General features: G+C 39.1%; 2 protein-coding genes across 2 annotated transcripts in view; one reads left to right on the top strand and one right to left on the bottom strand.

Annotated features, from left to right (window-relative positions):
- Nucleotides 1-23,899, top strand: part of LOC145440626 (helicase ARIP4-like) — a 37,400-nt gene extending 13,501 nt beyond the window's left edge. The window contains exons 3-23 of the mRNA XM_080318313.1: nt 556-769; nt 1,620-2,077; nt 3,183-3,372; nt 4,431-4,563; nt 4,879-5,061; nt 6,896-7,026; nt 7,630-7,814; nt 7,966-8,114; nt 9,309-9,505; nt 10,203-10,380; nt 10,734-10,879; nt 11,462-11,552; nt 12,181-12,386; nt 13,575-13,703; nt 14,620-14,825; nt 15,832-15,983; nt 20,207-20,427; nt 21,075-21,159; nt 21,216-21,297; nt 21,665-21,858; nt 23,065-23,899. Of these exons, the coding sequence (XP_080174439.1) occupies nt 556-769; nt 1,620-2,077; nt 3,183-3,372; nt 4,431-4,563; nt 4,879-5,061; nt 6,896-7,026; nt 7,630-7,814; nt 7,966-8,114; nt 9,309-9,505; nt 10,203-10,380; nt 10,734-10,879; nt 11,462-11,552; nt 12,181-12,386; nt 13,575-13,703; nt 14,620-14,825; nt 15,832-15,983; nt 20,207-20,427; nt 21,075-21,159; nt 21,216-21,297; nt 21,665-21,858; nt 23,065-23,748 (4,214 nt within the window). The 3' untranslated portion in view covers nt 23,749-23,899. The remainder of the gene's footprint in view (nt 1-555; nt 770-1,619; nt 2,078-3,182; nt 3,373-4,430; nt 4,564-4,878; nt 5,062-6,895; nt 7,027-7,629; nt 7,815-7,965; nt 8,115-9,308; nt 9,506-10,202; nt 10,381-10,733; nt 10,880-11,461; nt 11,553-12,180; nt 12,387-13,574; nt 13,704-14,619; nt 14,826-15,831; nt 15,984-20,206; nt 20,428-21,074; nt 21,160-21,215; nt 21,298-21,664; nt 21,859-23,064) is intronic.
- A 721-nt stretch (nt 23,900-24,620) lies between these two features.
- The window catches only part of LOC145440652 (kelch-like protein 8), a 328,197-nt gene continuing 325,019 nt past the window's right edge, over nt 24,621-27,798 (bottom strand). Inside the window, exon 2 of the mRNA XM_080318357.1 lies at nt 24,621-27,136. Within this exon, the coding sequence (XP_080174483.1) occupies nt 25,451-27,100 (1,650 nt within the window). The 5' untranslated portion in view covers nt 27,101-27,136 and the 3' untranslated portion in view covers nt 24,621-25,450. The remainder of the gene's footprint in view (nt 27,137-27,798) is intronic.

Below are 27,798 nucleotides of genomic sequence, written 5' to 3'. Positions count from 1 at the left end.
GAAACTACTTGAGTACTTTTCCTTTTCGGCCTCTACTTGAAGTTTAGGAAGTCAGCATGTACTTCAGCAATGTGGCATAATGTGGCCTTAATCGGCACTAGGTATCGTGGAGAGTACATTAATATATCACTTAACTGAAGTGTAGGGTTGGAACTAGCAATATGACGTCTCATGATGTCATAGGTTCACGTTCACTCAGAACCTTTCGAAGAGGTTCGCGCTCACACGAACCTAAACTTTTTAGAGGTTCACACCATCCCTACAATTGTCCAAACATAGCAATAGCTGAAAAGCCGTTTCTGGCCCTATTTTCCAAGTATCAGGACTAATAGACGAAATACCAATCATGTGGTGACTATTCTTCGAAGTTGTCAATGAAATGTCTGTCTTGGCCGTCCTAGTCTCGAGTCATGCACAATAACTCGGGTAGAAGTCGAGTCAATTCAAAAATGGACTTGAGTCCTGTCGTGTTGCTCATTTCAAAAGTTAACTCGAGTCACAAAGTACGCCTTGAGTCGAATAATGACTGGTCTGTGATTGATCGATATCGCGCAGAATTCGTGGACAAAGGCGCAGAGGCGGACACGGAACCCTCGACCTCTCGGAAATCAAGTGTCACAAATTCGGAGAGCAAGAAAAAAAAGTGTCGCCGTAAGAACCGCAAGAAAAAGCCTGCCAAGCAGAAGGCGGCCATGAAAGACGTATTTCTGGACGGGACGTCCAGGAAACGGAGCAGAAATGATCGGGCCAATAAAAGGAAAAAGATCAGGTAATTTTGCATGCGCCAATCCGTACATAGTAAAATTAAATAAATAAAATACTGCATAAAATATTCAAGTCGTATTGTCCCTGTGGAATCAAAACAGCTCATATCCCTTTTACGCATTTTGAGAAAATTTACTTTTCTGGTTATCTTTGAAATAATGTAAAAAATGTAAACATGGCCATGACCAAGAATTTTTTACAAAAACTTCAAGTTAAAAAACCGGATCTCGCAATTTGAAAAATGGACATGAGCTATTAAGTTTCTCTTCTTTTTGTGAAAAGCTTCTGTCCGTATTAGAAAGTCCAGGGTTGTAACCAAGTCACAAGGCTGCGAGTCACAAGTCAATCTCACTTTTATGATTTTGACTCGAGTCGAGTCGTCTTTAAGTCACCACTGAGTCAAGTCCGAGTCGCCGTCATATGACTCGAGTCCGAGCCCAAGTCATTGTGTTGACTGTTGACTGATCAGTTTCCAGCTATAGTCTTGTTAAGCCCAATTTTTATAACTCTATCTATTTGGTGATATCGAATGGTTCGCATTTATAATATACTGATTTTCCTCACATTTAGCAGTTTCTGGTCGCATTTTCAAGTACCAGTACCAATAGACGAAATCCCAATAGTGCGGTTACTTTACTATTTCTTGGAAATTACAATGAAATGTCGGTCTTAGCCGTCTGAGTCTCGCGTCACATGACTTGGTTCGAGTCATGCGCAATGACTCGAGTCCAAGTCAAGTCAATAAACAGATCGACTCAAGTTGAGTCATTTCTGTATTTTGAGAAAAATGACTCGAGTCAAGTCGAGTCATCAGAAAATCGTGACTCGAGTCATTACAACCCTCAATCTTTCAGGAAACTTTTGACTGAAAACGAGCTGAATGACGAAACTATAAAAGCTCTCCGCGATGAAGAGGACCGTCAACAACGACTTCTAGACCGAGACAACGCGAATTTCAAGCTACTAGACGATGCAAATCTCGGCTCCTTGCCCTACGATCTGTCCTTTATCGATGACATCACAGCAGAAACTACTGCCGTCGACGACGCCACACAGCCAGACTTGAAATCGTTAGATGCCACCACCTCCAGCGCACCGTCGAGTGTGGTAGCGGCGAATCCACTCACGGCATCGTTAATTGCTGAAAATTTGGATCTATGCGCAAATATTGTGTCTTCTGTGCCATCGTGTACAACGTTCACAAAACCGACAATTGCGGTAACGCCGCCTATTGTGAAATCTGCCACTTTTCCGCAGTTTCCAGTCCCGTCCGCACCAGTTGTTCAGAAAGTGGCACCGTTTAGACCAAAAGGTGAGTTGGTGAACTTGAAAATTTTCAGATTTCCGATAGAATTAGAATTCTGGCTGAACAGTTTTTTCAAATTAGATTAGATTAGAATTAAAATTATAGTGATACCGTATTCCAAATTACGTTAGACTTGAAATTACAACTACACTGTTTTTTTTCAAATTAGATTGCAGTTGAAATTATAGCTACACAGATTTTTCCAAATTAGATTTGATATGGAGCATACTAGCATAGCCATACAGTTTTTCCCAAAATTAGATTAAAAGTAGGATTATTACTATAATTATTGTTTTTTCTAATTAGATTAGAATTAGAATTATCGCTACACACTTTTTCCCAATTGGATTAGAATTAATATTTAAGTTAGATTTTCCAAATTTAGATCAGAATTTGAATTATAGCTGCACAGTCTTTTCCAAATTTAGATCAGAATTGGAATTATGGCTACAGTGTTTTTTCCAATTAGATTACTATTAGAATTATAGCTGCACAGTTTGTTTTTTTCAAATTCGATTTGAATTGGAGCATACTAGCATAGCCATACAGTTTTTCCCAAAATTAGATTAAAAGTAGGATTATTACTATAATTATTGTTTTTTTCTAATTAGATTAGAATTAGAATGATCACTACACAATTTTCCCCAATTGGATTAGAATTAGTATTAAGTTAGATTTTCCAAATTTAGATCAGAATTTGAATTATAGCTGCACATTTTTTTCCAAATTTAGATTAGAATTGGAATTATGGCTACAGTGTTTTTTCGAATTAGATTACTATTAGAATTATAGCTGCACAGTGTGTTTTTTTCAAATTCGATTGGAATTGAATTGATGGCTAAGCAGTTTTTCCCAAATAAGTTTAGAATTACAAATACTGAATTCGTACCTGGAAATTGAGTTCAACTCCAAGTTAGCAAGATCATCGAGTCAGAGTTCAATCTGACGAGCACAAGAATGGCAAATGTCTGGACACCAAGCAAATGAGAACATGGAAATATTTCACACATTAAATTAGAATTAGATTGCAGGCATATCTCAAATTCAGTGTCATCAGACAACTAGAATTATCTTGACCACATATGAACTTTGGACGATCTCTCGTTTTCAGAGGCCGAAGTGATTTGCATCAGCAGCGAGAGCAGCGACGATGAGAGATTGAAAAACCAGCAGAGCGTGCCGTCGCGACCTTCTGACCCCATATGCATCAGTTCGGGAAACGAGAGTTCTTCAGACGATGTGATTTTCGCAGGGACGGACGACCATGAGATTGTTGAGGAAGAGCCGGATGTAAACAACAGGTGGGGGGGGGGGCAACTTGAACTTAACGGTTTTTCAGGCGAAACTACTTAATTGTTCACAATTTGGATTTTGAACTACTGTACTTGAATAGTTTTTTTTAGGTAAAACCATGTACTTTAGTGTTGTAGGTTTTGGTTAGTAGGAAGTAGTTTGGGGATAAGCTTATATCACTTTCGTCACTACTGCTCGACAGTTTTCAGTTTTTTAGGCAAGGCTAGGCTTAGAATTTTTTTTACCATCTCGGAAATGCTACTTAGAAGTAGAAGTGACGATTTTGAAGTAATTGAAAGAGAAAGCATTCCAGGCCTAAGCGTAAAAAAACTGCATGTTGAAGAATAATTGAAAGTAGTCCGAAAACATACACACTTAATTAGTGCAAGTAGGCAAAACGTACTTGAGTAGGCAAATAAAGTGGAGGTGTCGATTTCAATACTAAGTATAAATGTATGTAGTCTAGGTGTAATTTTGCCTACAACACTGCATGTGGAGAGTACAGAACTTTAATATACAATTGAATAGTATGTTGATATTGAAATGAACCCGAATATTTTTGGTCTGACACTCGTCAGGGGCAGACTTGTACAAACTACCCATTTAGTTAGTTGTCGGTCAAGTAACCAACGGTTTTTGCGTAGTTCTAATTGCGGATCTTTAAAAGTGAGTAGTTCTGGTTCTAGTTCTAGTAATTCTAATTGTAGTTCTGGTTGTAGATTTTGAAAATTGAGCAGTTTTGGTTCTGGGTCTTGCTGCAAATTTTGAAAAGTGATTAGATCTAATTTTAGTTGCGGATTTTGAAAATCCAGTAGTTTGTGCAAGTCTGGTCGGGGGTAATCGTCAACAACTGGTAGAAATTTGAAAAGAACATTTTATATCAACAATCGCCATATTTTGTGATACGATTGTTGGTATAGAATGTTTTTCCAACACCCTGAAGAGTGTCAGCTGAAAATATTTGTGTTTATTTCAATATGAAAGTTGCATGTAGCAGCGGAAATGGTCTGAAATCGTAACCACCCATGTAGTGCAAGTACTGGTGTTAATTTTCATTGTCTTGCAGTGGAATGCATGTCGACGACGAGTTCAATCATCCGGACGAACTAGGTCGGGTTCTGGTCAACCGCAATCGACCTACGGGGGAACCCGAGATCTACCTTTCTCCGCGACTTGGCCGAGCTGTGAAACCTCATCAGGTATAAAATTGAAATTTGACCGAACGTTGCATCGAAATGGCAAGTTATGATAAACGTCCAAATCCACCTTTGAAGTGATCTTATCCATATGATCAAATCTGGCTCTTTCAAATTTAAATCCAAGTCCATGCTCAAGCTCATCTCTGTCAGACACCATGATATGTTATCAGTCGTGATATACAAGACTTAAATAAGTCATATAGAATGTGTCGAGTCATGACTCGAGTACAAGTTGAGTCAATGACAAATTTTAACTCAAGTCCGACTCGAATCGAGTCGTTACAACCCTGGTCCCCATATTGCATTTTGTGTCAGATCGGCGGAATCCGTTTCATGTTCGACAACATCGTGGAGTCTCTGGACCAGTTCAAGAAGAGCGTCGGGTTTGGATGCATCCTGGCGCACTCCATGGGTCTGGGCAAGACGCTGCAGGTCATCTCGTTTGTGGACGTATTCCTGAGACATACCGGGGCCAAGACGGCGCTTTGCGTTGTACCAGTGAGTTGTGGACAGATTGGAATTAGTTAGACATGTCTAATCTACTTCGAGGAGGAAATGAGTGCACTGAATAGTTGTGAAGTATTTTTTGTGAGTGCTGAAAATAGTGTCCATCGGTAGCCACTCTAGCCAGCGTTTGCCAGGTTTGTAACCGAGTCACAAGGGTCCGAGTCACTAGTCAATGTTACTTTTATACTTTTGGCTTGAGTCAATTGAGTCAAAGTATTTGTACGGAGGGTCAAGTCCGAGTCATAGAGTTACACGACTCGAGTTCAAGTCATTGTGGTCACTGTTCTGATTCTAGTTCAAGTAATGTTCATTCATAATATGCAAATTTTCACCGTTCTTAACAATTTCAGGCCCTAATTTTGATGTACCAGTACTAGTAGGCGAAATAGCAATAATATGAAACTTTGCTATTCTTCGAAGTTGCAATGAAATGCTTGACGCGGCCGTCGTAGGACTTGATCGAGTCATGCGCAATGGCTCGAGTACAAGCCGAGTCAATACATTAAATTGACTCAAGTCGAGTCATTTTCAAGATTTAAGAAATTGAGTCGAGTTACCGAAGAATCGCGAGCCGAGTCGTTACAAAACGCTGGCGTCTTTTCTCAAGTAGAAGTGGATTTCGATTCAATTACAAGTAGGAGCAATTTCCAAGGCTTCTCTAGTGAAATCATGGACCTAAAACAGCCTAACCGGCCTGCGAATTTAGAACATAAACCTTACTTTTGACCGTAATGCCCGGACTAAAACCGTTTGGTAAGACCTATTAGTGAAGCTAGCAAATCAACAAGGCTGATTTACGAATCTACGCACGGGTATCAATGCTGGGACTAAGACCTGCTCTGTAATATCCCAAATACCGCTTTGTGTCATAATAGAAAAACGTGTCTGGGGGTCGGTGTGACAAAAATGGTTGAAAACGTTTCACGTTTATCATTGTTTGGAATAATAACACTTTATAAATGTTTGTTTTAACAATGTAATTCACTGCTTTCAATTTGAAAATTAATTTGTTCTATAATTGATTCAAACTTTTGGCTCGGCACGTGAACACATTGTCTGCTTCTCATCTGGCCCGTCGGGAAAACAATAGCCCACCCCTACTCTAGAAAGTGTTCAAGAAGTATGGAAAAGCAAATTTTGCCGAGAGTTCGCATAGCAGTGCCAGTTAATCTGTGTCGCAAATCGACCAATGACACTACAAATAGCAAGGATCTTTTAATATGTGTATTAGGGTTGTTAAAAAATTAACTTTTTTTTACCAGATTCCCCGATTAAATTGTTAGGTTGCTTAAAAAGAACGTTGCACACCAAATTTGGCTCGATTCCAACTGGTAGATGTGAAGGCGCAGGAGTTTGAAAATTTTGAATTTAGTTTCATAAAATTTTAAAAATAATTTTTAAATTTTACTGTCAACCCCATGAAATTGTCAAGTTGTCTAGAAGAACGATGCTTAACTATCTTCGTACGCTTCCAACTGGTAGAAGCGAAGTGATTGCATTTGAAAATTTTGGATTCGCAAAAAAGCCTGGATGGTGCGTAATCCCAGAATTACGAATGAAAAACTCAAATAACTTTGCTGCTGCTGATTGGAACTCATCAGTTTTGATTTGGATCGACAATTTCATGGGGTTGATAGTAAATTTGAAAATAAATTTTTAAATTTTTTAATCATAAATTCAACATTTTCAAACAAGTGAAAATAGTCAAACAATATAATAGTAATTATTTCAATATGAATATACTATTCAATTGTCTAATCATTTGAGCAAGCAGTACTACTTTTGTATTATGAACCCGCCACCTCTGATTGTGACCTTGTCCCAGGTGAACACCCTTCTGAATTGGATGGGAGAATTCGAAATGTGGTTGCCCCGCCAACCGGACCAGTCGGATTCCGAGCCCCGACACTTCAACGTTTCTCTACTTTCTGACGCCTACAAAACAACGGAAGCCCGGTCAGTATGAAACAATATTTGTGTATGTTACGTTCCGTGTCAGACATATATGAAAATTTTCTAATTGTAACAGTGTCACAGGGTTGTAACCAAGTCGCAAGGCTCCGAGTCACAAGTCAATCTCACTTTTTTAGTTCTGACTCGAGTCGAGTCATTTTCAAATCACCATCGAGTCAAGTCATGGTGTTTTGACTCGAGTCCGAGTCCAAGTCATTGTGTTGACTGTTGACTACTCAGTTCTTGCTAAAACCACTTTTTATGGCTCTGTTTGGTGATATCGAATGGTTCGCATTTATGATATACTAATTTTCCTCACTTTTAGCAGTTTCTGGTCGCATTTTCAAGTACCAGTGCCAATAGACGAAATCCCAATAGTGTCGTTACTTTACTATTCTTTGAAATTACAATGAAATGTCGGTCTTGGCCGTCTGAGTCTCGAGTCGTATGACTTGGTTCGAGTCACCCAGATTGAGTCGAGTCGAGTCATTTTCGTATTTTAAGAAAATGACTCGAGTCAAGTCGAGTCATCAGAAAATCGCGACTCGAATCATTACAACCCTGCAGTGTCAGTTTATCTTTCAACTTTTTTCTTTATTAATGCAGAGCTGGTGCGATCGCAAAGTGGAAAGAAGAGGGCGGCGTCCTCCTCATGGGCTACGAGATGTTCCGATTGCTCTCCAACCAGAAATCTCGCAAGAGGAAAAAGAAGCGAAAAAACGTGCCGCTGGGAGACATTATCGAGACGATCGATCTGGAAGAGGAGGATAGGAATGCAGAACTCGTCACGGGTGAGTTCTATTTGATTGAGTCGCTAAATTAGCAGTTGACTCGAGTCAAGACAAGTCATATCAATCATTCCAGTCATTACATTCCATTACACTATATATTTTGAATCGATTAACCAATATCAAGTCATTCATGATTGCGAAATGATCGCAGAAATCTACGAGCATCTGGTGAACCCTGGGCCGGACCTGATCATCTGCGACGAAGGCCATCGTATCAAGAACAGCCACGCCAGCATCTCGCAAGCTCTCAAACAGATCGCGACCAGGAGGAGGGTCGTTTTAACGGGCTACCCGTTGCAGGTACCCCCTTTTTGTCATCCCCACGCAAATTACTACAAGCATTGCAGTAAAATTCATCGAACTCAAAATACTTTTCGTGCGTCCTTTATCAAGTATGAACTGCAAAATAGCAGGCATACAACAGAGAGCAGATATTCTTTTGATATTGTTGTTCTCGCCAAACTGCAAATGCAATGATCAAGCCAAACAAAAATTTCATCAGATTTTGTTACAAAGTGCGATAGGCTACGATTGCCATACAAAGAAAGTGAGAATAAAAATGATACACACAAAAACTTTGAACAGACGTATAGCAGCATATATGAATGAAACATTTCAAGATGGTCAAAGAACTCCTTTGCTCAGCATTAATCTTGATATGTTCCATATTTTTCTTTTAATAATGGTTGATTTCAGTATGGACAAATAAAATTCAATGGAATAGTACATTGATATTGAAATATACCCGAATATTTTTGGCTGACACTCGTCATGGGTGATCATCAGCAAACAATAGAGAAATGGAAAGAGCATTGCATTTCAACGATCGTATCACCAAATATGACGTCACCAGCATGAAATTTCGAATAATAGGGGCGAAAAGATTGCTTGAGCTCAAGGTATTATTTTTACATGGTACACGAACTCCTTCTGTAGCAGAGTAGAGCGGATTTGAAATTTCTATGTCCTAATCCAATCCAAATCCTAATCCATAACTTTTTCGTATTAAGTACATGTCCAATCCTAATCCGATTCCAACTGGAAATTCAGAAAAAAATACTAATTTATGCAAGGGAGGGATTCGAAAATTTTCTTTCGCAACCAATGATTCACTTGATTCAAGATAACTTAGTAACCATAAGTACATTAACAACTGATCTGTATAAAGTTTGTCGCCATTCGCCACACGACATTTCAATCTCCCAGAAAATAGGTAAATCAAATCCTAATCCGTTCTGAAAAAAATGTCTAATCCAAATCCGACAAAATTTCACAAATCATCCTGTTTTTTCAAAACCTAATCCTAATCCATGCTCATCTCTGTTCTGTAGGCGTAAACTAGGTTGGCGTATTTTGATAAAAGCCGACTCCAAGGCGCACAAATGAAAGTATTAACGGCTTCTTGCAACGATGCAAAATCTGTATAAATCAAGTACAGATCTGCCTCTGTAAACTACAGTGAACACGGCGTCATTGTAAAACTTGTTACTGCAGAACAATTTGTTGGAGTACTGGTGCATGGTAGACTTTGTCCGGCCCAATTTCCTCGGTACGCGGCAGGAATTCTCAAACATGTTCGAACGTCCTATATGCAACGGGCAATGCGCAGACAGCAACGAACAAGACATAAGATTAATGCGGTTTCGGTCGCATGTTCTGCATTCTTTGCTCAAGGGCTTCGTACAACGGAGGTGAGTTTACAGATTTCACAAACTAGGGTGAGTGTCATTGTGGAGACTGGCCGATTATTATCGTTTCTGAGTTGATTTGAAAGAAATATTTGTATCGGCCATTCGATTAGGAAAAATAGTAGTAATTTTCGTGACGTCGCATCCAGACTGAGACAAATAGAAAATTTTCAATTTGTATATAATTGGAATGACAGCACACAGTTGTTCCCAAATCCCTGAAGAATTAGTTCAAGTAAATTACTCGCCATTTGCTCTCCTGTAGCATTTTCAGGAAAAGAAGAAGCATTTTACAAATCAAATTCGTTACCGTCATTTCCTTGTAATTATTTTAATTAGACAAGTAGAATTATCTATTTGTCCAAGTCTGGTCACAACATAGTCGACAGTCAGAGAGCTATAATCTGCCAGTGCTTGACTAAGAATAGTAATACATTTCGCATGGCTTGCAGGTATCCAGATGCACCCTTTCTAGTTTATTTCATGTCCAAGCATAGGAACAGCTGTAAAGCTGCTGAAATAAATGCTGCGATTCTGCCAAGTTTTAGAAATGCGACTTAAGCTAGATGCCATATGAATGATGAATTTTGAACGTACTGAATGCTCCGACTATGTTTTCGATGAAGATGCTGGTTGTTTTTTGGTATGCGTTCAAAAATCTGATATCGGTCGGTCTCTAACCATCACTAAAACTTGTCAGGTCTCACCTGGTGCTGAAACTCTCACTGCCTCCGAAAGAGGAGTACGTGCTCCAGGTGCGGATGTCCGCTTGGCAGAAGAGACTCTACAACACATTCATCAAGATGCAGAAAGAAACAAGTTCTGGGAGCATGTGCAGTAGCCTCAACCCGATCAAAGCATTTTCAATTTGCTGCAAGGTACGATTAGGATGATATAGGATGACTTGCATTCGTAATACCGTTATTTTCCGCAGTCCTAACAGTTTCTGGCCCTATTTTCAAGTATCAGGACTGATAGACGTACCAATATTGTGGTGGCTTTACTATTCTTCAATGTCACAATGAAATGCCGTTCTTGTTCGTCCTAGTCTCCAGTCATATGACTTGATACGAGTCATGCACAATGACTCGATTACGAGTCGAGTCAATACGAAAATGGACTCAAGTCAAGTCATTTTACACATTTGAAATATGACTCCTGTCAAGTCCAGTAACCAAAAAATCGTGAGTCGAGTCATCATAACCCTTGTAAAGCGAGTAACTTGTTTCAGATCTGGAACCATCCGGACGTGCTTTACCGAGCCGTGATCCGAAAAAGTCTGGAAAATAACGACGGATTGCTCGACATGGACCTGGACCTCCCGGAGCCCGTCATTGAAAGCATTTTGAAGAAAGCCAAAAGAAAACGTGACGCCAGGTTTGATGCCAGAAACTGAAATTTGACTTTTATAAGTTCTGACTCGAGTCATAGTATTAAGACATCGTGTTCACTGTTCGGTGTTCGTTATTGAGATCAATCAACATTTCAACTCTCACTTCTGCGGAAGTATTGAGTGATATCGAAGGCCACAGTCCAGGGTTGTGACCAAGTCACAAGGCTCCGAGTCACAAGTGAATCTCACTTTTATCGATTTGACTCGAGTCAAGTCGAGTCATTTTCAATTCACCCCCGAGTCAAGTCCAAGTCAGCGAGCAGAGGGTCGAGCCCGAGTCATGGTATTATGACTCGAGTCCAAGCCATTGTGTTGACTGCTCAGTTTCCAGTTAAAGTCTTATTAAATCCACTTTTTATAACTCTGTTTGGTGATATCGAATGGTGCGCCTTTATAATATACTAATTTTCCTCACTTTGAACAATTTCTGGTCGCATTTTCAAGTACCAGTGCCAATATACTTTACTTTACTTTACATCATATGACTTGGATCGAATCATGTGCAATGTCTCGAGTTCAAGTCGACTCATGTCTCGAGTCATTGCAACTCTGCTATAACCTTTCAGAGCCAAGGCAGCGCTCGGTCCGGACGGGAAGCCAACTATCGGTTTGACTGCATTTGCAGAAGAACGAGAGAAAGGCATGAGCTACGAATGGGTGCGTAGTTCTCGAAGTTGAAAAATAAATATACACATCAAGATTCTAGGCCTGGTTTTTCCGAAAAAACTGAAAACTCTTCAATTAACAGTCTCTAGGAGATTGAAAATTTTCAATTCATAAAAAATAAAAAATAAATTTTTCAAGTTTTACTGGCAACTCCATAAAATTGTTACGTTGTCTAAAAGAACAATGCATACCAAATTTTACCAACCGGTAGAAGCGAAGTTGTTGCCGCTGAAAATTTTGGATTTGCAAAAAAAGCATCGACGGTGGGCGATCCCTGAATTATGCATGAAAAACTCAAATAACTTCGATTCTGCGGGTTGGAATTGAGTAAAATTAGTTTTTCATCGTTTTTTCTAGACGACTCAGCAATTTCATGGGGTTGACAGTCAAATTCGAATTTATTTTATTCATTCCAAAATTTTCAAACTCCTGTACCTTCACACCTACCAGTTGCAATTGAGCCAAATTTGGTCTGCAACGTCTTTTTAGGCAGCCTAACAATTTAACCAGTGAATCCACGGAATCCGAAAGAAGAACAAGTTATTTTTAACAGCCCTACTGACCAGCTATGTTTGGCATTGCTCTGCATAGCGTCAGAACCTTGAATCGATTTTTTCAGGCGATGGATCTTTTGGAAGAATACGTTCCGAACCGACTCGAGATTTCGGGGAAAATGGTGATTTTGATGAAAATCATCGAAGACTCCATTTCGAAAGGCGACAAAATTCTCGTCTTCAGCCAATCGCTCACCACTTTAACAATCATAGAAGAGTTTCTCTCGGGGCTTGATGTTCCTGCGCCGCCTGACTCTTTAGAACCCAAAAGGTTTGTTCCTTACTCATTTCTGTGATTGGTAGAACTCATTAATTAAAGCTGTGACTGGGCACAATGATTTGAGTCCTCGAATCTTAATAGAGCATTCAATCTAATGGATCGAGCTGAGTAGGAAGAGATTATTTTTTCGAGTATGGAAATTATGTGGCCCTTGTCACTAGGAATAAATTTTTCAATAAAAATTATGGTTTCGATGCTTATTTTCCACTGCATAATCCCTGAAACCATGTTTGGTAATATGGTAGGATCCGAAACATGCAGTGCACGCTACTGGAAATACGATTAGACTCGAAGCCTAATACTCGATTCAGAACCGAACTACAAGTATTCTAGACCAATTTTTGCCTAAAAAAACTGATAACAAGGGCAAGTTTTTGCAACTTTTTTTACAGCTTCCGGCAGCTACCTAAATACTCAGAAGTTATGTAGTATGGTGTTTTAAACTGTTTGGAGGCATCTTTTATTGCAACTTTTCTCCGTTTATTCATGCAAGTTTTCGCGACTTTTTCTTGAAACTTTTTGCAAGTTTTTTTCGTTTTTTCATGCAACTGACTTTTTACTGGAAACGTTTGGCACTATATGCAAATAAATTGCTTGATCATTTCAATTTCGTTTAAATTTGAGCTCCTTTCTGATTTGACGTACTTTCCGGCTAGACCGACGAAAATTATATTTTCAGTGTGACAATTTTTTCAGGTTATTGATTTTATTGAAGTCGCCAACACTGAGTTTTGCTACAGTGCCTTGAATACGGTTATATTCGAGTATCTCATACCCTAACAATTTCAAGGATCTTGTCAACAAATGCAACTTTTTAGTGCAATGTTTTTGAGAGATCAATGCAACTTGTTGCTGCAACTTTTGTGAAAAATAAATGCAACTTTCCATGGATTTGCCTGCTACAAAAACTTGCCCTACTGATAACTCTCAAGTGCAATTCGTCTAAAATCATAACAACTTGAGCAATTAGTGACAGTTGTTCTGATAAGTGATTCTAGTTATTTCATTTCCAAGCATAGCAATGGCCGTAAAGCTGTGAAAATATATGCTATTAAGTTTTGGAAATGCGCCTTAAGCTACATGCCTTATCTTTTGAATATCGCCCGGATATATCAGATTTATCGGTATTGGCTTAATACGATTTTGGGTTGGTTCTAATCATGATGCTTCTCGACACAGCAAATGGGCTCGTAACGAGTCCTATTACCGATTGGACGGCAACACGAGTTCGGCCGAGCGCGAAAAAATGATTCAGCAATTCAACAAGAAAACCAACGATAAAATTCACCTTTTCCTGCTCTCGACACGGTGAGAATCCTTTTTGATTTTTAGGCTAGCTTTGCGTAAGAAAAAGTGGTCTGGAAACGGGACCGCTCGAGTAAGCAATGCATGTAGGATTGCAGGCTTCTGAAAACGTAAAGGTTATTCACCACTGACCAAGGCTGCTCTTCAGTATAATAATAATATATGTGTTAATCAGACTTCATCAAACTACCAATTCAGATAGTTGACGGTCAACTAACTACTAATTTTTTGAATAGTTTTAATTCTAGTTGCACATTTAAAAATACGAGCAACTAGAAAACAGGTGACATTGTTTGGCTTGAATCGCGAAACCTGTCTTCTGTTGTGTGGTGTTCTTGCGGCTATTGCTAGCTCAGAGTCATCGCTACTAACAGCGACGTAACCAGGGGGTGGGTTTTTGGGTCGAAACCGCTTCCATTTCAAAATGTGAGTAGTCGTAGCTCTAGTTGCGAGTCTCGAGAAGCGAGCTGTTTTGTTCTAGTTCTAGTTGCGAATTTTAAAAAGTGTGCAGTCCTAGTTCTAGGTTTGAACAGTGATTAGTTCCAGTTGTAGGTTTGAAAAGTGAGTTGTTCTAGTTTTAGTTGCAAATTTTAAAAAACTTGTAGTCCTAGTTCTCGTTTTGAGAAAGAGTAGTTCTAGTTGTAGGTTTGGAAGGTGAGTAGTTCTAGTTCTAGTTGTAGTTGCGAATTCTAAATAGCGTGCAGTACTTGTTCCAGTTTTGAAAAGTGTGTAGTTCTAGTTCGAGTTTTAGTTGCGCATTTTAGAAAGTGTGTAGTGCTATTTCTAGTGGCTGGTTTTGCAAATCCAGAATTATGTACAAGTCTGCAAACGATATAAGTATTCTACGCCTAGTAGATAACTACAAACTGCTTAGTACAAGATCTTGTACTAACGCTAATTGACGAATCTATGTTGTCAGGGCGGGCTGTCTTGGCATCAATCTGGTCGGCGCCAACCGGGTTGTCGTTTTCGACATTTCATGGAACCCTTGCCACGACGCCCAAGCCGTGTGCCGTGTCTACCGGTACGGGCAGACGAAAAAATGCATCATATACAGACTGATTTGCGACCAAACAATGGAAAAGAAGATCTACGATCGACAGATTTCAAAGCAAGGAATGTCAGGTGGGTTTTTGATGTCGGTGATACGACGCTACTCGAGTAGCTTTTGCCTACTTGTACTACTTTACCAGTGTTGGGTACACATCATTTTGATTTGAGCTGAGTCAATTCATTCCCATTTTGAAGATGACTCGAGTCAAGTCATGTTAAAGCTACTTCTTTTAATATTGTAGAAATTCACTGTGACTCTTAGAGTAGGAATGCTGAATAGTGAACAACTAGGAAATTATCAGTTATCTCCAAATATATTAGAATTAAAATGACAGCTAAGCTACAGTTTTTTTTCAAATTAGATTAGCATTAAAAATTAGAATGATAGCTGCATATGTTTTTCAAAATTAGATTATAATTAGAATGATAGATACATGTGTTTTTCAAAATTAGGTTACAATTAGAATGATAGATACACTGTTTTTTCCCTAATCAGATTAAAATTATTTCTACATGTTTGTTTTTTTCAAATTAGATTACAATTAGAATGATAGCTGCATAGTATTTTTCAAAATTAGATTATAATTAGTGTGACTGCGATGCAGTATTATTCCAAATTAGATCACAATTAGAATGATAGATACATGTGTTTTTCAAAATTAGATTACAATTAGAATTATTGCTACATAGTTTTTTTCTTTTTCAAATTAGATTACGAGTAGAATGATAGCTACATAGTATTTTCCAAATTAGATTACAATTAGAATGATAGATGCACAGTTTGACCTAATTAAATGAAATTTACAATTGGAACTGCACAGTGTATCCAGGCTATGTTGGAATTAGAATGACTGAATTCGTAAAAACTCGAAAATTGAATAATACTGCGCATTAGAAAGCATTAAGTTTCCTTCGTATCAAATGTCTGAACAGGGAACTTGGTTCATTTCGCACGGTACAGTTCTCCTGTTACATTTAAAAAAAAAACGGAAATTATAATAGAATGAAAGTGAGAGCATAGAAATATTCACAAATTAGAATTAGAGTAATTTGAACACATGTGCGTATTTTCCGCCAGATCGCGTCGTGGACGAGCTGAACCCGGTACAAAGTCTGGAAAGGCAAGACATCACAAAACTACTCATATACGACGACGAGGAAATTCTGGCACCCAGCGCCGAGGACTGCGAAAAAATTTGCACGGACCACACTCTCTCGGAAACCTTGAAGGTTGGCCACTGGACTTTATAACTCCAATGATACGAAACCTAAATAAAATTATAGTTCTGATCAGACATGGGGTAATCGTGATTGGTAATCGTAATCGATTACGACGATTACAGCATTTTCAAGTAATCGTAATCGCAATCGATTACATTCGAAAAAAATCCGAAGTAATCGTAATCGTAATCGACTACTCCCCATATCTAATCGATTTCTCTGTGAAGGAACGATTACTTTTTATTTGTACAAGGACTATGACATAAACTAAACAAGTGAACATTCGTGAACAAGGAAAAGATGTTATACCAGGTTCGTGACAGCACAAACGCCTGATTTTCAAACGCCACTGCTCATTATTACGTCAGAAGCAGCCTATTAGCTTTGCGCGTCATTGTGTAAGAAGTATGCACAGTAAATAGATATTCGATGTACCTACGTCGTCGATTAGTGTGATTATAAGAACACCCGCTGTGCTGTATATCAGGTTATCAACGTGTTCCACACGCCACTACCTCGCAGCAGTATAATTCATCTCCGCTCTGCCTATAGTTTATAATAGTAACTTACGTGTTGATGTTTGGCTATGCTTATGCTTAATTAAACGCAGTTTGACCGTTGCTGCTTGGCGAGCAGTAGGCCTATCCAGTACGTACGTACACCGTACAAAGATTTGAAATTTTGTACTCGTCAAATAAGACATTGCGGTTTCCACAACGAAGCAGTTAAAAATCAACAGCTGGTGATATATATATATCATAAGCGAGCCGTTTTGCCATTTCTCGTAACGGCAGCTTGCAGTGCAATATCTGTATTAAGTTGAAGGCAGAATTTTATGTTCGCTTTGTCTTATTCTCATATGACTCTACTTGAAACGGGCGCCTATCGTTATTTCATAATTCTTTATTCAACATTGGGACCTGCCGCCATGGCCATGGGCTTATATATCATGTTAGCGTGGGTTGTAGCTGGTACCAGGACCAAAACAGCAATTCGTCTCCGAGTCCAAACGTTGGTCTTTGGCCCCCGTATGGTGGTAATCTCAAGTTGAAGACTGAATTTCGTCAAGAAATTTAGTAATTGCAATATATTACTATTAATTTTTTATCCTCTCTCAGCCCGCGATGGTCAGATATACCTGTAGAGTTTATTTGTTTGAGGTAATCATGGTGTTTGTCGACTACCACAGACATTTACACCAGACCGATTTCATGCATTTTCGATTCCGTATCTGCCGACTTGTAGCACGGCCCACTTCTAAGCTTTTTGTAAGACACCGCTTACGTGAATGAGGCGGCGAGGAGGAGCCTAGATAAACCTCCAACACTTTGGTATGAATTCCGAAGTCGACCTCGTTCAGACTCGAACCCGCAACCCATTGGTGTTGCAGCCACACAATTGCAGCCACACAATTACCTACCTGTAGAGTTGGGGCAACTTAATTCATAATTATGACCTCTGGTTTCTTGTTGTAATTACTTAAGTGTATGTTCTTAATTCGTGACCTCCGGTTTGTTATATAATCAAAAGATATTGTAGTGGCTCAAACGTAGCAGACTAAAAGAAAAACTTTCGTGAGACGCATAAGCAAATTGTCATGTTTTTGTATCTGACTGCATGTCTAGCAACTCAAGTTGTAAATTACTAGGGTCAGTGGCCACATTTACTACAATAGGACTTGAAAACATTTTCATCATTGTTAAAAAGCATTCATTCAATGCGGCCGTTGAACTTAACAATCAAGTCAAAAAATCCATTGGTTTGCTGGTCAGATAGCGTTGTAAAACGTGTTGTAACACCGCCTGCACTTAATTAAGTCTGGTGATGAGCAGATTTAAATTTGAGTACCGATCCAGACGCATATGAGTGTGAGCATACTTTTTGACGTGAGTTGAGTAACGAAATCGTTGCTGAGTAGAGAATCGCTACTCGACACCAAAGGAATTGGTCTTCACCCTAAATTATAAACTCCAGATTCCAAGCAAAGCAAGTGAAATTTTTGAATATCATTTTTGTTGTTGTTATATATTGATTTTTTATTATTTTTGTTGGATTTTCCAACGTCAAGGGGAGCCGCAAGTTGGCTAGCTGAGAGCCACATGCGGCTCTCGGACCCGCGGTTGGCAATCATTGATCTAGAGAGGATTTTCAAGTTAATTAGATCTCTCGTAAATACTCTATAACTTATGTTGGTTTACGAAATACTTTTTGAGTTCCCTTCGAGCTCGCTCTCCACCCTATTGGGGAATTTGGGGTGCGGCAGCTATTGCCCTGGCAAGAATGCAAATCGTTGGGCGCGATAAATTGACCTCCATGAAAATGGACAATGGGTACATTATGACGTAACAAACAAATGACGCATCTTTTTTAAAGGGAGTTTGTTATCTCATTAGGCCTTTTCAGCACAATCCATATATTGTCTTCCAACATAGCTTCTAAGATGCAAAATAAATGTAATCGTGAGTAATCGTGATTACTTTTCCAATGTAATCGTAATCGTAATCGACTACTTCCTGATTTTGCTGTAATCGTAATCGTAATCGTAATCGCGTCATTCAGAAGTAATCGTAATCGCAATCGATTACATTCATGAAGTAATCACCCCATGTCTGGTTCTGATACTATATTCCACTGTGGGAGATTGTAAACCTCGATTGGTAGCAACACAGCATATGAAACCTGTAGTTAGAGTACAAGGCACGTTAGTGGAAAGGACACATCTGTGACTTCGTGGTCAACCAACAGCATTGTCACAAAGTCAAATGAAATAGGTGCTGTAGTGAATATGCCAAATTATCTTTCGTGTGATGTGGAACTGGAGTTATATTCTTTGTGGATGTATGAAATGTAGAAATATACATATCTATTCACATGTTTCATACTGTTATGACGTCGTGAAGGGTGAAACCCGGCTCGAAGATTGATACTCAAATCGGAATTAAATCAATCAGGCTGACTTCTATCAACTACCGAATTTTGAAAACTCCCAACTAGAACTGGAACGGACGACCTTTAAAAATCTGCAACCAACTAACTAGTTACTGATAATAACCATTACTGAATTGCAAATGAGCTGAGACACAGTTATGATTAGGTTAAATTGTAGCGTTAGGTCAAAAGATGTCAAACAAAATTGTTTACAACGTTAACACTTTTTTGCAACCCGCATTTCATTCGTATCCTAGATTTTGAACTGTCAGTGAACTTATCATTTGACATTTTACAGCTTGTAGCCTATTTTATGGACCTGCCGTTCCGTTGTAGACGACCCATTGTCTGCTCATTGTGAATCATAAACATTCAAATGAAACAAATAGGTTGACATGGTGTTATGCTCAAAGTACCGCAATATCCCATCTGAAGCGAGATTGCGTAGGCATTGGTTTTTATATCAAGAATCGCATGATGAAAAATTGTGATGTAGACAACATTGTCCGAATGCAGCAACACGGTTTGTCACCAGCAGTGTACGCACAGCTTCATTGTTGTCAGCCAACAACTGCTGCTGTTGAACGTTCTTTATTCATTCTTGGCAAGCTACTTAGTAAGGACAGACACTTTCTACTCGATTGTGTAGGAAAGTATTTTTTGTTGTACTACAACAAATTTTAATTATTTCTACTGCAATACGTAATGTAACATCTGGAATTCTGCATGGGGCCAGATTTCGTTAAAATAAAAGTTTTTTCATGCAGAAATATGTCGGTTTTTGAGGCAAAAAAAGATTTTTTTTCAGGATAAACTACTTCGTAAGTACAGACAGTTCCATCCAGAAACAAAGATAAGTAGTACAATTCCAACACCTAATTTGCAAACGTTAGGACAAATTTGGTTAAAATTGATAATTTTATGGTCATAAAATGTCAAAATTTGAAATTTTTAGGTCTAAATCTTCCGATTTTTGGGTCAAAAAATCGCCCTAGTGATGATAGAATCGGCAATTCAAAAGGAATAGGTTTTGATTTGGAAATGGACGGGTTTCCAACCCCCAAAACCCAGCCCCTGGCTATGCCTCCGATAGTGGCGATGACTCTGAACGTGCAAAAGCTGCAAGAACATCACAAAACAGAACACCGACAAAACGTCGACATATGTTTTTTAGTTGTTTGGCGAGTAAACTATTTCAAAATGCGCAGCTAGAACTAGAAGTACTCATAAAACCATTAGCTAGTTTACCATCAACTAACTACATTGGTAGTTTGCGCCAGTCTGAACTCTCTCGTTCTTTTCAGGAGCACCGCGGGTGGCTCACGAAAGCCCCGTTCCATCACGAGTCTTTGCTGATGGATTGCAAAGGCAGCAGGCTGACCAAAGCGGAAAAACGGGCCGCGCAAAAAGGCTACGAGCTGGAGAAAAGAGCGTCGTCCTCGTTCAACTACAGCAGGCCGTCTTACGCAAATTTCTATGCTGCCGCGGGATACCCGGGGAAAAGCAACAGTTTACTCGATCGAAGGTAACCGCATCAGTCCGAGTATGCGAAATAGGGTTGCTCAAAAAATTCTTTTTCTGGATTCCGAGGATTAAGTTGAGTTGCCTAAAAAAACGTCACACACCAAATTTGGCTTGATTCCAACTGGCATAGATGTGAACGCACGGGGGTTTGAAAATTTTGAATTTATAAAAAAAAATTGAGAATATTTTTCAAATCTTACTGTCAACCACACGAAATCGTTACGTTGTCTAAAAGAACGACGCCTAACCATTTCTGCTCACTTCTCATCGGTAGAAGTGAAGTTACTGCAGTTTAAAATTTTGGATTCGCAAAAATAGCCTCGATGGTTGGTAATCCCAGAATTATGAATGAAAAACTTGAAAGGTTGGAATCGCGTCAAATATGTTTTGCATCGATTTTGTAGGCAACTGAAGTATTTCATGGGGTTGACAGCAAAATAATTTTTTTCACTATAAATTCAAATTTTTTCGAACTCTTGTGCGTTCATATATGCCAGTTGGAATTGAGACAAATTTGGTGTGTAGCGTATTTTAGCCGACCAAGCTGTTAATTATTATTGAATCCTCGGAATCTGGAAAAAAAGTGCAATTTTGAACAATCGTAGACCAGGCATGCTGCTCACCAACTAAAATCATTCATGTGTTCAGTTCTTCTGCGTCAAATCGACCTGTCGCCAACGTCAGACCGGTCCAGTCGACCCCCTACCCCATGCAGGGCGCCAATTCGTCTGCGGTGAGTTTGCTGGTTTGTTTTCAAAGACGTTTCAATGACACCGTGTCGTTTCTCAGGGTTTGTCGGTGGGGGAGAGTCACATCGTGGCTATGCTCAAGAAGTCTGGGATAAACGTCAGGAAAACACTCGCTCAGAAAGGTGTGTGTATGTGTGTGTCGAACTGCTCAAAATAGTACTCTTAGTATTAGGACTGGGCATAATGCGGAACCTGAGTGGTTCGATTATCGAGAATGATGTGGAATGCTCAAATATGCACCTTTTATGCGACCAGAAAGAATATAATGGCAGTTTTTCATCACATCGAAGATGATTTAATATTTTTCTGACCATACCTATTTCATTGCACTTTGCGACGTTGCTGTGGATTGATCATGACTTCACAGATATGACATTTCCAGTAACGTTTGGAGCTTTGTTATACATGTTTTGTATGCTGCGATACAACCAATCGAGGTTTACAGCCTTATTCTTAGTGGCAATAGTTGTGATCTAAGGACTTTTGCAGACATTCCTCTTCCACACTCAATCCCCGGGTCGAACTCAAAGCCCCTGATAGTGACAGGCGAGCTCTTTTATCTCATCAACGGACTTCACGGTTCCTACATCGGTACGACGTCCGGACGCATTTTCGCTCTGCGGCCGAAAGATGGGCTCACACAAAACGCGCCGTCACAACTCGTGCAAGGACCCGGCGGGCAGGTATGTTTGTCAGGGCTGTAAAGATTGGTCAAGGAGCAGATTTCCCGCCCATATGAAAAGACAATTTTTCAAAATTTCAGACTTACAATACTGGAGTAAAATCCTAAAAAATTGGTAAATTCATTCCGACTTTGTAGTTGGTTGACTTGAAAAATAAAGGCCAACTTTCTGGCTCAATTCTCGAAAGAATCCGCCGGAACGAAACTTAAGTACGAATGTTCTATATCTCCGTTGAATTTAAACATGCATTTAACCAAAATTTTCAAAAAAGACGACAAATTCTCAAAAAATACGACATTTGGGCGTCCTCCGACGACACTTTGAAAAATGTAAAAAAAAAGAGGGCAAATACTTTTAAGGGAACTAGCAAGTCAAAAACCTAACTTTCGGATGGCTACCCCCATCACCATGAAATTTTTTCACAGTCGCTAGATGTCGCTATGCTATATACAAAAAATTTGTTCTATCCTGCAGATTGTGAATTTGAAGGAGAAAAAATGCACCGACACGGGGAATGCAAAGTCCCAAAATTGTGAAGCCCTTTTTCCAATCTAACGCCATCTTTAGGAAGTGCTAGGACAGTGCTGTGCTATGCTAAAATTTGAAGGAATATGCGCGACCCCCTCTTGGAGAAATTTCATATTGAATTTTCAAATGTCATGACATTTTTTCAAATAGTTTGCTTTGAAGCTCTGTAATTCAGAGCGAGGTAGACCGAGGCCAAACGACTCTTAGCATATCATACATCTTGATGTTAGCTTTTCAAAAAACCCTGAGTGAACACTATACGACATATATGTCATACAAATTTTACCATGGAGCTGTGCAACAAAATTTTACAATGGAGAAAACGTTGAAAAGCATTTTACCAGTAATAAAAGATACTAAACCAGTGCCTATGAAAATCGAAATTATGAAGTTTTTTAGTTGTTTTAGGTAAGACAAGGCCATGAGGTAAGAGAATAGGTACTATGTTAATATTTCCAGCCAAGAAAAAAAAATTGATGTTTTTTCAAAATTTTGACTTGCTGGTCCCCAAGAGGACGTATGGTAAAACTATGTATAGCTATCATTGTAATTTTAATCTAATTGAGGAAAAATGTATAGCGGTCATACTAATTCTAATCTAATTTAAACAAATTGTGTAGCTATCATCCTGATTAGAATCTAATATGGAAAAACTGAAATATTCAACTCTACTTTCAGCTCCTCACCCCACGAGAACGGGAATCGCAAATCATCAAAACCGTGTTCAACTCTGCCCTACGGCGACCGAACCCGCCGCGTCATCCTGCCAGAAGTCACTTCTCCGACCAGCAGCCAATCGGATTTCCTCACCCGCACTCAACAGCCCCAAACCCACTCCTACAATCAAACAACGTATTCCCGCCAAGAATGCTGACCGATCCTTATTACCACATGCAGAATTTGAACCCCATGATGTCACAAGGAGATATTCATACCGAACAAAATGGAGTTTCCATGTCCGCAATATCGTCGCATCTTCAAGGAAACGCAAATTATCCGATGGCAACACAATCACATTCTAGCGCCCCGCAATTGTCATCTTTGCTCAATATGGGCGGTTACACAGCCCCGCTACTGCCAAATCTTATGTCGGACCACAATTCCAACTCAAACTGGTCTAACTTTTTACGAGAAGGCGAATTATTGCGAAACGCGGGCATTGTCGATTCACAAGATCATTTTAATTCAAGTGACGCATTCCATGAGCCGGTCATGAATTCTAGTAATAATAATACTAACGTGAACCTTATTACACCTAATGAGATTATGATGCGACAAGACATCTTGAATCCGATCATGCCAACTCATAACGTCCCTCCGTTGATCGACGCTAACGCCAGCATCAAATGCTCTGAAGTATGACTCGCTCGGATTTCCGGGATCTGTAAAAATTTGACTTTGCTTGTACGATGCGACCCTTTTACATACTTTTTATCGCTGTGATCTTTCTAATGCACTGCTTCGTCCTATTAAGCAGCTTCCTTCTAAATACATTACCTTTGTTGTGATCTGTCATGATAGTCAGTCGTTTATTGAAATATTGTATCAGAACAGAAGAGTAACAGTGTAAAAGATAGGACTGGGAGTAGTCTTGAAATCAGACGCCCACCTTCGCCTGGAGCAGGGGTCATCAAAAGATCCATCTCACCCATAATGTTGTAATTTAAGAATCGTCAATTCTGGATGGCACAAAATCAGGGTTCACTATCGGGGATTTATTTGTCATTAGCGCCGCAGTCCGTGTGTAAAAATTGATGTGATATCTCTCTCGGGTACCTACCGCATCAACCCGATTAATAATGCGGGGGAGAAACGCGATATATTGCGTCTGATAAATGGGCAAATATCAGCAGGTAATATTTGAAAAGGAGTTTTGAGCCCCTAAAGCAGCGCTGCCCAAACTTCTTCGAGCATTTGTTACTGTGCTGAAAGCTACTATTGTAGCTTGATTACAAGTTAGTAGTACCAAGATCAGTTTGGCACAAATGTCAAGATTTGGTAGGGAATATTATGAAATTGTGACAAGGCTTGATAATTAACAGTCCCTGAGGCAGTAAATCACACGAAGTGTAGGAAATTTCAGGGATTTGGTGTATTTGTACAATAAAGTTCTTGCTGCTGGGGCCATAAGTATCTCCCTGCCTCAAGGTTGCAAGTCTGATAAATTTCAAGCACTGCCCTAAAGCCTTCTAATTATGCCACTGTTTTGTCTCAGCTCAGCTACCATAAGAATATCGACTCTGACACAAACAAGTTGCAGCAATATTGATAAATCAGGTGCCAAAATGAAAAATTTATCGGAGAGTCATCCTAGCACCAAAAGAGCCATATGTTTTCGACCTTTCACCTAGAAAACGTAAATAACAGGCATGCACACTGGATGAAAAGTAATAAAATAGAACACATAAAAGGACAAGTGATGAAAATGGATGTGGCATGTGTTGGCAGGCAAGGTTGATATGTTTGCATTCTGCAGACACAAAGATTGGGTGTCATTGCACCAAGATAGCACAATTTTTACAAAAATTTCACGTTGAAACAATGATTTCAGGCAAGGATAGACACAGAATTGTAAATCCGAAGCTTCTCAATTCCATACATATTTATGGACTTTTGCCAGACATGATTTGATATCATTGTTCAGAAATAATTTCTTTTTCAAATTTTAATGGCAAGTTAATAAAATTAGGTTGCTAAAAATGCTGTATCTTAAATTCGCTTATCAAAAATCAAAAATTTTGTGATAACTTCGCTTCTATGGGACAAAATTGAGCCAAAATTGTCATGCATCATCTCTGCCAGTAAACTTTGAAAATAATTTTTTTTCAAAAAATTCAAATTTTTTACTGCAATAGTTTTGCTTCTATAGGTTGTAAGAAAGCCAAATTTAATACGCAGCGATTTTTAAGCAACCTCACAATCTTATCAACTAACATGTAAAATTGGAAAAACAATATTTTTAAGCAACCAAGTTGCCTGTTATTGGGCCGAGCTGTCACCATGTTTGCAAGAATTACAGCATTGAAACAATGATTTACAAAATTTTTACATCGAAACAATCATTTCACGCAATAATGGACACAGAATTGCAAATACGAAACTTCCCGATTCCTTTCATTTTGACTTTCTGCCACACCTGTTCGCCGAGAATGTATCTCTCAGCCTCGTCAGATGACCCACAATTCATAACGTACACACAACCTCCAGAATAGTACGCTTTGGGAAAATCGTGCCTTTTCAACATCGGGGGTAGTGCCGACCATTGCGATGTGACAACGTCGTAGCACTCTGCATCTTTTAACATAGTGCTATTTCTCCATCCGCCCATCACAAATATCTGACGGTGGGTCGCTACCGCTCCACAAAAACTCTTTGCGGTTCTCATCAGTGGAAGATCCAACCATTTGTTCAACATGGGCTGAAATTTGCAAAACGATTTGGAATCACGACCCTTCTCATTCCAACCTCCGATACAATATATAGAATCCTCCAGTGATACTAAAGCAGCAACCGCGATAGCTTGAGGCTTATCTTTGAGACGAGTCCATGTGCTTGATTTTGGATCGAACCGTTCCACACATTTGAGAGAATTATGGCTTTTATCAAGACCGCCAATCGCGTAAATCGATCCAGAATGCGAGACAGGAGTAGGACAGCGTCCTCGATCTACATTCATATCCGCTAACCGCTCCCATTTTGAGTTTTTATACTTGAAATTAAGACGGTAATTGGACCGACCACCGCACAGCAAGTAAATGTAAGAATCCAGGAAAGTAACCTTGAATTTTCCCAGGTGCTTAAACTTCTCGTTGTGGAATTTAGTGACTTGATGTGAAGCCGGGTTGTAGGACCGCAGACAATCCGCGTCATCATCAAACAAAATAATCGGTTCGTTTATATTTTCCTTCTGACTTATCTCCCTTTTTGGAATCCCCTTCGAGACCACGGTGGATTTGGTCAACAATGGATTGCTCAACATTTTGTAGAGTCGCAGGTCGTTGCTGACAATCGGGTCGTTTTCAAGAAGAGTGTTCAGAAAATCGCCAGAAATTTGGTGTAAATCGATTATTTTGAACAAGTCATACAAGTCCTGCATGTTGGCAGTATTTTCGCCAATCCAACGGAGTGAAACAATGACTTTCTCTTCGTCCGAAAGATTTAGTTTGTTCGATTGAAATACATCCATTACATCTGATTTTTTTTCATTCTTGAATCCCGGTTGTAAAGTTAATGTCATAAAATTTTTTTCATAGAATTTACTACACAACGCCGTGATCGAGTCAAATCCGAACATGACAGAAGCATTTCTCGTGAGATAGAAATTCTCAGGCGTCAGATATTCACCCATGATGTCACCGATGGCTACCTTGACGTCTTCCAAATACAGCATATCAGCAACTTGGAGAAGATCAGTGATTTTCCCATCCGGTATATCAAATTTTCCGGAGTAAATATAATCAATACAACTCTTTACGCAATCAAAATCCATCTCCATCATCTTGACACGGCCGTTCTGATTTTCCTTTGTGTCATGTTTCAACATGGCTTTGAAATAATCGGAGCCGGCGACCAACACGTTCTTGTGAGCTCGAAATTCTTGGCCTTTCACTTCGATTGTGAAATCACAAAGGTCGTCATCACGTTTCATCATTTTCAATTTTTGCAGCATTGAGAATGCGTGCTTGTTCTCGTCCAGACAGACGGTTTGAACCATGGTTGTACCTTAATACTTAGTTACCTTTCTATGTAGCTTATGGAAAAAATGGAATAGTGATGATGCGATTGGGTGAAGCATACACACATATTATTTTTAAAAAATAGCTTTTTTCAAATTTACGCTACATGTCAAATCCGAATTACAACATGTAGTAGCGGAGCTTAAGAGGTAAAAAAAGTTCAGGTGTATTGAGAAATAAAATTTTCAAATTGCTAATACAATGGGTAACAAATTTGGCTCATTTCCAACCAATAGAAGCACAGTTATTATTGCAGAGAATTTTGGGTTTGAAAAATTGGGTTTATGGTGGGTAAATCTACAGTGAATATTAATGAAAGATTTCCAACGGTACTATTTTTTTTCAAATATGCTTCAATAACTCTATGACTGCGGCTCTGAATATAGTCAAATTTGCTTTGCGTCTGTATTGTACATAAGATAACGATCTTATGGGGTATCCACATCCAGCAAAATTTGAATAAGAATTTTGATGTTTTTATAATAGAACTAAAACTTTCAAGTATAGCGGCGGTTGGAATATAGATAAATCTCCTGTGCAGCATTTATCTCCAATCTAACAATTTAGAGTAAAATTTGGAAAGGGAATCTGTATCTGGAGCACATCTGAGAATCTTGTAGCCTACATGCTCGGTGATTTTGAAATTTGGAATTGGAGTGCAGATTTGGATTTTTTG

The sequence above is a fragment of the Botryllus schlosseri genome, chromosome 6 (assembly GCF_051294905.1).
Source record: "Botryllus schlosseri isolate E-star chromosome 6, Bs_hap1, whole genome shotgun sequence".
Classification (NCBI taxonomy): domain Eukaryota; kingdom Metazoa; phylum Chordata; class Ascidiacea; order Stolidobranchia; family Styelidae; genus Botryllus; species Botryllus schlosseri.
Note: the sequence above shows the minus strand (reverse complement) of the source record. Positions and strands in the feature narration are given on the sequence as shown.